At 35.6% G+C, this 11212-nt stretch overlaps 1 protein-coding gene across 1 annotated transcript; it reads left to right on the top strand.

Annotated features, from left to right (window-relative positions):
- Positions 1-593: 593 nt before the first annotated feature.
- LOC120338764 (SH3 domain-binding protein 4-like) lies at positions 594-10094 on the top strand. Its single transcript, XM_039406705.2, has 12 exons — positions 594-839; positions 1371-1531; positions 1695-1765; positions 3263-4538; positions 5860-6010; positions 6367-6583; positions 6756-7346; positions 7904-8040; positions 8422-8529; positions 8615-8802; positions 9199-9507; positions 9884-10094. The coding sequence occupies exons 1-12, from the start codon at positions 644-646 to the stop codon at positions 10076-10078; spliced, it is 3600 nt and encodes a 1199-aa protein (XP_039262639.2). The 5' UTR covers positions 594-643; the 3' UTR covers positions 10079-10094.
- Positions 10095-11212: the final 1118 nt, after the last annotated feature.

Genomic DNA, 11212 nt, shown 5'->3' on the forward strand with positions numbered 1-11212 from the left:
AGTGTAAGCAACTGGGAGTGGGTTATTTTCAGTAGAGTGTATGGCCAATATCTGTGAACACGCAAGTCCTAAAAGATGGTAGTTTGTTCACCGAACAAAGGTATATGCGATACCCGGAAAGATGTTTAGGTCGAGAGAAGACTTTTCGTAGTGCAGGAGTAGCTTCACCAAGCTAATTTACACGTTAATAAGTTAGCAGACGCGCACATGAAACACGCTTTTCGAAAAGCTACCTTTCGTTAAAGATGAATTATATATGCGCCGCAAATTGAACTGTCCTGTACCTTATGCTCCATCATGGGGTTAAGCGACTGTTTGTGACAATAAATAACGACGGGGAATAATTTCAACTTGACGCTCTGGAGTCCGAGAGAAAGATAAAAGTAATATCTCAATTTTGATATGTAGGACAGTTTAATTTTACGGTACGTGAGAAAGAAAATTGGTACCCACTATAAGTATGGGTCGGCAAATACGACCAGTATTTGAAATTGCCCGAATCGATGATGGTTTGTCTCACATCATCATAGCTTAGTCATAAGTTTTGATAAATTGTTTGCGACTGTATAATTTGTATTTTTATTGTCATTTATTGCAGCTATACTGAGAAAATGGTCGTTATTAAATCTTAGAATGAATCTCAATGAAGCGTGAGAATATTTTTTGGACTGTTTTACTAATACTGTACAACATTTTGTCAAAGACTATCAATAGCACCATGTTTACAGATTTAAAACATTTTTATCACGGATTATTGAAAAATCACAAATCGGCGGAATTAGCACTTAAAAAACATGATATTGGCGGGTTTTTGTTTTGGAAGATTTGCAAAAATCAAGGTATGATTGTTATTCTATATTTAGCATACAAATATCTCATGCTATTATATGCATATAATAAGATTTTCTGTTGTATTATGATACGGACATCTAGATTTTGTTGGAATTATACCTGTACCGTGAGACAGATTATTTTGTGTATAATATTATGACAATGAATGCTCCCAGCGTCTGTTAATCGACGCTTTGATTGGTCGAAATGCATTCCATACGTTCGAACTGAAAGTTTGAATGAAATAACTTCGTCAAAATTTACGGTCTGATATACAGACCGATAGATACTTATATACGCCTTGTATGGTTCCAATGAAAACAGACCCCGAACTTACGGCAGAAAATATTCGGATTCATACCAAAAGCTTGGAATCCTTTTCCCGTGGCATTCGAACGTATCTTATAACAAAGATCGGATCTTTTAAAATCTTTATTAATTCATGACTAACAGCATACCGAGCGTCTGGGCCTCAAAAATGCATTACGTAACATTTTGAGCGATTCATTTTGGACTAACTGAAACATTTTTCACCGCAGCTGATTACATCATAAGTTTGAAAGAGAATGATGATTGTTTCATCCACTACATTGTTCCAGCGTCTTCACATCGGGAACTTGAAATTGCTGTGCAGTATTATAAAAACCATCCATTGGACTGTCATCCACTTAAAATGAAGTTAAAGAAAGGGGTGCATAAGGTGACTATTTATTTATATTTTACAAAACCTTTCGTGCGAAGATATCAGTTTTTCTGGGCGCTTTACATTTACTAATGTAAAATTATAACCACTTACGGCCGTTATGGTGCTGAACAACTAGATAAATCTTATTGCCTTTATAATATTTCAATTTCGTTTACAGGATGTTAAAGATTTATCACGGCTTGAAAGTTCCGAAAAAGAAGATGATTTCCAACAATCGACATCTCTCTGGTAAGTTGTGTGCTTTTCTCGAATCTTTTATTTTAGGCAAACATTGTTATGCTTGCTATTTGGCAATTATCATGTTTCGATGTATTTCGTTTTATTGAATCTTATGAATTGTAACAGATTTCAAAATAAATCCTAATGAAACTATGACATGCCCTAACATGGAAAAATATATCATACCTTAAATTTCGGACGCTCCGGAAGTATGTGCAACAAGATAGCGCACAACCTGAACCCTGACCTGGTACACATACTGTGTTCAGATGGTGCGCCATCTTAGTGCACATACTTCGGGAACACCAATTTTGTGGCCCGACTCAAATTATTTGGTATTAACAAATATTAACTCTCGGGAATTCCAATATCAGCACAAATACATTTTCTGTACATTACAGCATAGCAATTTAAAACGTCAGATACCTAATTTTACAATCGATTAAAATCATATAATTGGAAGTTCATCAATTATATCTATCAAATCATACTAGCGTGTGGATATCAGTTGATTATATAGACAAAGCAGTAAAATTTGAATCACATGCAAAATACGATTAAATTTACGTATATTTTTTATGAGTACTATTTAGTTAATTTAAAAATTAATAACTGTAATTCACAAAGAATCCATTCTGACGTATGTTCCAATTATGAAAGTAGGGAGAATGTTATATTCGATAATTTAGCCTAGGGGTGGGGTAATTCACTGTTGAATGCACAAATATCAAATGCCAAAACGTTCGAGTTATTCACAGCGCGAAGGAGGTATTTTTGAACCCATTAATTATGTTTTGGAGTAATCTCATGAATCTATCCACACCACCTATATAGCTCACGTTTCAGTTTAGACTGAAATTTCTTGAAATTTTTTGACGATAGGGGTAAACAGTTTTTTAATTCCAACCTTTATGTGATAAATGATAATTATCACATGCGCAGCAATTAGAATAGCATCATATTTTTAAAACTTTCACTTGGTTTTCAATGTTTCATTAACCTCATATATATTTGCTCAATCGTGTGAGACGCCACCAAGTCGAAAATAATTTTTCAATTTTGATTCAAAGTCATTTGTCATGTCAAGTTTGTTTACTAAAATTAAGTCTTGTAACAAAACGAAATTACTTACTCGAGCTTGGGCTGATCATAAAGTCACATTGATTACACATGTCAATGGACTAAACAGATAAATAAGATTGATTCATTCGAGGACCATATTTACCCCAGTATGAAAATAATAGTGTCGAATAGTGCCTATTACATTGAACATTGCTTTATCCTTCTGGGTACAAAACTTTATGTCGTTGTGGAGTTATGACGCATGAGTTTCCAAAAATAACAAGTCTGTGTCTGTTATTCATCCGAGCACGTCGAGTTCACCCTTTTGGACAAAATCGAATATTATTTTTCACATACCGTAACGCCGACACACCTTTGTCCGATCCTACGGGTGCGAATAATTTTGTACTAAACATTACAATTCTCACGCTAAATTTATTTCAGGTGCGTAACGGCAGCGGAACCAAAGCATAAAACCTTCACATTCGAAACCCTGGCGTTAGACGACAACGTTGGTGAAGCGCCGACGGCATGTCACGTTATCAGAAATGCTGGATTTGATGATGTGTTTTCGGAAGACTCGGATTCAAAATCAAGTTCGATATTACCTTTCAACAATAATACCGATATGAAGCTGCCTCGCGGTGATTCGCGATGTCAAATATTTTTAGCAAACACCTTTATGAAATCGAAAGTAAACTTGTCGTTCATAAGAAAAGTACTTCAGAATTGGAAGAAACAGTCTACAAGTTGTTCTACTGACTCTGGGATTGATGGATACTACGCGTTTCCAATTGATGACGACATTTTTGATGTTTCTTCTGGTGAAGTGGCATCAAATGACGTCTTTGTTTTCGACCGTCCACCTCGGAATGATGCCAATCAGACGAAGCGCACTAATGTGCTGAATGCAACAAATTCAATTCCACATACGAAAACAGAACAAGACGCTCCGTGTCGTGAATCAGTCGCGGATAGAAGCACTTACTCAGTACATATTCGCTCAAAAATCGGGCAAACGAGCAAAAGTGGATTGTCGCGAAATCTGCAACGACCAATTTCTTGTATCGCTTCATTTGAAAATTCAGAAAAATGTGAGACGAACAAATCCGCCACTGCTAATTACAACATGAGATACAACAACAAAACACAAAATTCTCCGACTCGTAATTCTCAATCACCAAAACGAAAAAGCTATTACGTAGCCGCAGACGAAATTTCCCCGGATTTAGACATACTCGACTTCGCAAAGTCATCTTCGACAGACCCATCACATAATTCTGACGGTAGTTCCACACCTTCGAACGGTTCTAGTTTGTTTCAATCGTCACCTTGTTTGCCAAACTCACGCGTATATGACGCTTGGGCTGAAGTTGGTGCTGAAGGCGGAGTAGTTCAAATACCCGGATCTGGTACTAGCTTGCACTTCCTTCCAAATTTGAAACTCAACGACACAGAGAAGCATTTATTAAAGCAAAAAAGCATGTCAACTTTGGACTTGCATAGGACTATTAAAAATAGTGCAGGAAATAGCAAGCCCGAAGACGACATTGACGGTAGAGTTTTCATCGGGCTGGAAGACCCACCTGACCATTTGAATAACGATACTAGAATAATCGTAGGACCTATGGTGCGCGTAGACTATGGGAATTATGGAATTATGTCTTCTGGAGCGGTGTTGCAAATCGACGTTAACGCTATTGTGAAATCTTCAGTCGAGGTAAGCCACTTAGTTTGTTTTGTTTCATATTATTTTTGTTTGCTCTGGACTAGTGGTAGTATTTGCCTACTTTTATATATACATCTAAACTATAATTGTAATAGAAAATGCCCCTTTTTCACCCAAGCCTTTTTGTTTAAATTTCTGACGTGCTTACGCTCATGTTATGATTCATTCTTGTACGACCAAGCGTGGTATATTCACTTGGTGTGCTTTTTGCTTTTAAATCATCTATGCGTGGTAAACCATAGAACCTCGGATTGGTGTAATTTATATATTTTAGAGCTTTTTAGGAGTGACTTTAAGGCAAACACACTTACTCGCCTAAAATTACGCGTAATGGAAACGGTCAATTTTTGAAGTGATTCGTTCAATTTAGTCTTTGTTGTGAAATATATACGATATCTGACGCAATGTCTGTAGTTCGACCAAATTACCCTTGATTTAAATAGGATAATATCCCCATAGAAGTTGTAAATTTCGTCGTCTCAATTAGGGCTATTATCTAAATTGCCCAAGTACGTGTAATTCTTAATTGTCAAATCATGACCTTGTACTAAAATAGGTCGTAACGGAAATAATATGATACAATTTTAACCTTTCCGTCAATTGTCCATTTATATTTAAATGTTTAAATATAAAACGTGCTAGTCTAAATGTCAAAGTTGCCATAGTTTTGCAGACTAAATACAACTCCAAAGAGCATATGACTTTGTCAAGTAGAGAAATAATTTTCTTCTCCAATGGCCTGTGTACGTATTTTTGGGCCATTAGATTCATCTTACAAAAAGGTTAAGCTTTGAGGTATACCGAAAGAACGAATTTCCAATTTAAGTCAATTGCTGTAGCCATATGTATGACGCCATGCGTGCGACTGAAAATTATAGAAGTAGGGAGTATCATAACAAAAATATGAATTGTTGCTGAAAATTTTCCCACAAATTGAAATTATGAAGGCATTTTCAGAATATCAACAAGCGCATAACAGCTTACGTGCAGTCAGATAGATTATCTTACAAAATTTGAAAAAAATTAAAAAATGTTTTTTATTACACTATCCAATTAATTATCATTGTATTATAACAATTTTAATCCAAAACCATTTTTTGTGTTTGCAACTTATTTATAAAGTAGATACAAAGATAATGCAAAGTATATCAAAATCATTGTAGGGTAAAACGATTATGAAATATGACAATATCAAATATAAAATATTCTCAAAATATGATTCTGAATACGTTAACACTGTTTTTTCAACCTATAAATCTGACAATCGTGTGTTATTGTTGAAACTTATAACAAATTCCTTTTTTTCTTACAGAATGATTCAACAATTTGTGAATTTACTTGTCTTCGATCAAATTCTACTGATGGGGAGTTTAAAGAAATCAAGGGGTCGTATTATCATTATGGAAACACTTTGCAAGTTTCAATTTCTCCCGACATAACAGATCAAATGACAAGGATTCCAGGTAAGAAAGATATATATATATAATTTTTCTGGAGAAATTTATTTCTAGGTTAATTTCTATAAACATATTTCATGCATTTTGATAAAACTCTCAAAGGTAGATTGAAAAATTCATACCCAGGTAACAGTTTATCTAGTAAAAATAGAAAAGTAATAGTGGGGAGGCAAACAGCGTCAATTTCACACAATCTCGTAAAATTATTTATTGGTTACTCAGCATTAGCAATCGAAACTGTCATCCTGCTGTCCCGCTATGATCGTAAAAATCACACAAAGCATCAGACGTAATTTTCTCACGGTATTCTACTTGGTTGGTGCTGTCTTTATTGTCTATTCTAACCGTTTTTCTTCTGCTAGGAAATGGAGGAAGCATGTGTTTGGTACCGGTTGTTAAGCTGTCTAAAGGTGCGCTGTTGACCGAGCCATCTATCTCTGTGTGGGACAAAATCAGCACCAAAACGTTTTGGGTCGGAATTTATGGGCCAAAACGTCCTCACCAGGCTTCAACATGTTGTGTTTCAATATCATCAGCAAGTACTTCACCTCCTACGTTATGGATAAAGAAAAGCAGCAAGTAGGAATTCACATTAATAATGTTTCATTTGTCTCCTAATATCGTTAGATTAAGATTTTTAAATTATCGCTCTAGTTATCTGGTTTGAATCCATGATTATTTACAGCTAGATTCTCACCAACTTTGACATTAATAAGTAACTCACGTAATCCTTTGTTTTGTTTTAATTCAGAAATATGTTCATGCATTTATGGTCGTCCTATCAAGTCGCGTTACAGAAGCCCCAAGAAATTCAAATACTTATACAACCAGAACCATCATCATCGGCAATTGTTGCGTCATGTCTGCAGGATGAAGACGATTTGATAGGAGAAAATGAAATTAGGACAAAGTCACGAATAAATCGCTTGTTTACGATAAAGTATCCCAAAGAAGTAAAACGTCCACTACGAGAACGCAATTCGTCAGAAAGTGACTCCAGTTTGAATTATAGTTGCGAAAAACAAAATAATCACAAAGATAAATTAACTCTAAGCATTGTAGGTGTTCATAGTAAAAACATTCTCAACGAAATATGTTTTGTTGTCCCTAAACGTGCGTCTTCATGTTCCACACCTATCAAACGTTGGAAGAGAACTATTTGTTCAGCTCCACCGAAATCGATCCAAGGTGGTCGCGTACAAGATTACATGTACTTGTGGCATGAAGCTCAGCGTGAAGCCAAAACAAAATTACAACCAATTTCTAAGATTCCCGGAGCTGACAGGAGAATCTCAATCACACGAGTGGCAGTTGCAATAACTTCTAGAACGAGAAGTAAAAGGTACTGCTGATTTCTTTTTATTTTGAGCCAAGTCCTGGATATTTTCCTTTAGTTGTACAAGGTAAAACGTTCCTGTCGGCAGTGGTTTCCATTTTCCAATCTTGTACTGTTCGACTCATTTTTTTGAATATGGGCTCGATATGTTATAATTTTTCATAAATATATTTATTAATTAATAATATGAGCAAACTAAAGGATATTATGGCTTAATCGTATGGCAAACCAGCGCCTCTCATCCCTTTACCAATACAAATCGATTATGGCAATACATTCGATTCCGCCAATGCAACGCAATTTGTCTTTTAAAATATCGCGTGACATCATATTGGTATGGCCGACAATTCGGGAGTTCAATGTATCGCTCTTATATTCCAAACGAATGACGTAATCTAACAACAAATCCAATCCTCGTTTACCTTTGGCATAAGTTTGGTAAACCTCTATAAATATTGATCATTATCTATCATTGAATTAAAAAATACACCAAATATTTTATATAACTCCTGATGGTAGTACAAAAAGAATACCGAATATTAACCGTTTCCATTACTTTCCAGTGTTTCAGGAATCGCGCCACACCTTGCCCAGTATTCACAGTCCGATATTATGCCGATATTGAGCATGAATACACTGTGGGCGCATGGAACGAATCACTATAAGGAGTGGTACGTCGGAGTCTCTCAAGGAAAAGTCGGTAAGATAAAGAACACTGTTGATAAATATGACAGTTTATATGAATCACAGGGCAGCCGGTATTTCATGTTCTATTGTACGGGGACAGTTCGTATCGTTTGAAATTATAGTATTAGGGTGAAATATGGGACGATAATAACAAAAGTCTCATTTTAGGTTGAAATTTTTTTTAAATTTCCTCATTTAGTTTGATGTGGTCCAGTGGTGTAAAAGGCATCTCTTGCAAACGATATCAACTATAACTTCTAAATATATTGGGAATTTAACGATTACAAACCACTGAAAATTTTAAAATATCAGCATATCTACTTGACTCCATACTAAACAATCATGTCTGAAAGTCATTGCTACTGGACTTAAACGTACACAATACATATTTCAGGTTTAATCCATACAAAATGTGTTCGAGTGTTCGATACAGATCAATGCTACGACGGAATGGAGGGAAGAATTTCCGTTTCTGAGCTAGTTGAAAACATCATAGAACCAGGTAAAATTACTGTCTACTTCTTTCATGTAAAATACATTTATTTATATTGCTTTGAAGTTTAACATTAGTTTCATTTGTTTTAAAGTTGGATCCCTCAAATATGACTATGCATCATTCCGAGAGAAACTTCTGGAGCATGTGGATGACTGGACGATTTTTGGCTCGAACCTACAATTTGGAGAAAACTATATTACCAGAGTATGTCGAGGGATGAAAGATGATTCAAAGCGGGAAACGCGGGATAAACTTTCACTGTTCTTAGAAAGATACAAGGTATGTAGGACTTGAGTGTACTGGTGTTTTTTTCGTACATGTCTGTTGATAAAATCCGCCGTTTGGATGTATTCATATAAATGGCCTTCTTCTTGGCTGCCTTTCACTTGACCACAACCCCGAAAAAAACTAAATTATAAAAGATAAAATGGCTTAGAAGCCAGGCCATTGGTTGGGACTATGTTAGTATCATAATTGTATTATCTTGAATTCAAACTCCATGACCTGCACCGTAACCAAGACCATACTGTGTCAAATAGTCCCGTAAATGTTGTTGGCAGGTTCTTCAGAACCTTTTCTAGATAAAAGTTGAGGTGTGATTACTATATCGTTATAACGCCTGTGTGTGTGTTTTACCGCTGATATCCGTGTTCTAATAATATTAATAATTTCTAGGATTATTGTGACACCGGACCACGAAAGAGATTATTTCATAAAGAAATAATCAGGACTCTTTTATATATGGAGCAATATGACCTCGTCACTTCATTGATAGCAGATTTTTGTTTTCTGACTTTATCCACCGAAATCGGTGAACGTTGGGGCGGACTTCTCACTATTCTCGACGGAACGAAATCATTATGCCGCGGTAATGACGTCACAAATGGGAAATGGCGAAGCAAATCTCTTTCTGAAAAAAAGAAGTCACAACACAAGAAATCAGGAGCTGTTACCTGCGATAAAGAAATAGACCGTACGAATCAGGTAAAACTTGTTCATCCGGCGTTACTAGACACGCGTTGGACATATTAATTGTTTTACTGAACATTATTTGTTGTTCATGGAACTGAAACTGCTTTTCTCTTGAACTACTGGGCCAATCTCTTTTCAGTATATAGTATTTTCACTTATACTTAAAATGGCAGTATCTCTTGTAAGCTTGGTATTTTGATTCAAAATTTTGCTAACTTTATTTCTAACGGGCTGTTCAGATCTATATTTCTATAATGATTAAAATTCAATATTGCCTGATATCAGTCCTTTTCAAAGTCCAAAGTAATCCTAAAACTCACGTATTGTAAAGCATTGTCGGGTAACGAAAACAGATACATTTTAACGTTTATTTTCTATTGATTTTTAGAATATCTGCAAGCAGGCAATAAAGTATCTTTCAATATGGAGACAGCAATTCAATAACAATCATATAAAAGAATTAATAAACTTACATCACGCTGTCGACGAGCTTGAGGAATCACCGAACAGAACTTCAAGATTTTTAACCTCAGCAATAATTCTTATATTTTCCATCGAATCGTTAAGAAAACGGATATCATAAAATAAATCATGAATTATTTTGCAATGTTTTTGGGAGACCAGAGAATACTTACAGTGTACTTTTATAAGGTTTCAAAACATATTTTTTAAATTCCGCAACTATGACTTGTAAAAACGCGTGGTGGGTGTCATTCATAAAACTAATTTCGCAGAAAACACTAAAAAAACCGAATGGTTTGAAAAATTTGAATGAATCGCCAGAAGCATGTGTAGTTCGAGTATGCTGCTACAAAATATGAATACTCTTTTAGGTTTTACTATGTTGGGAAAATTGCCGGACTCCTCGTCGTACCCATGTGTACGTCGTTAAATTACGGCTTCCTATACCCTTCAATACGCATCTTGAGGAATTGGATTTTGGTTACTAATGAAAAAAGGCGAAGGAAAGTAGTTGTAGCTCAGACTCCGGATATTTTACCACCACAACAACTTATTTCCACAACGCTTTACTGTTGAGCCTGCTACAGTAATATTCATTTAAAAAACCAAGAACGAAATTGAAGCACAAGTCCGAATGTAGAGAACCGATGTTGGTCCAGAATCCACTCCCCCGTAGAGCTTAGCACTTCGAATCTTCCTTCCCCATGCTTCGAATTGCGAGTATCTTGTATTTCTGTATCAAAAGTCATTGCTTTTTGTGATTTTTATGATCATCGATAAACAGCAAACGATAGTTCATTCCCTTTTATGATGAATATTCTGATCATGCATTGGAACAGTCCGCATCATCAACAGATTTTATACGTTTTTGTGCTGATCATGCTACCCCTTTTATAGCCGCATATTTCAACAGCAGAATTGAACCAGAAGTTGAAGAAAATTTTTGTTATGACCTTGTTGAACTGATGCTATTTGATATAATGTCCAATACTGCACGCAAGTCGGGAAATCGTATTAACGACGGCATAGGAATAAGAATCCCCAATGAAATTTCTAATTGCTCGACTAAAGTAAGCGATTCCCTTTCACCTCAATAAATAGAAGTGCACGTTCAATTCCAAGCAAAAAATGAGAGCTAGTTTTTTCGTACAAAAAACGGGCGAGCATAAAAATCCTTTCTTATACCTTTTTTTGCAATAGAACGCTATTTTCGCTTCCAATATGAACTAATAGTGTTCAGAAACTTCAGGCCAGA

The sequence above is a fragment of the Styela clava genome, chromosome 9 (assembly GCF_964204865.1).
Source record: "Styela clava chromosome 9, kaStyClav1.hap1.2, whole genome shotgun sequence".
Taxonomy (NCBI): Eukaryota; Metazoa; Chordata; class Ascidiacea; order Stolidobranchia; family Styelidae; genus Styela; species Styela clava.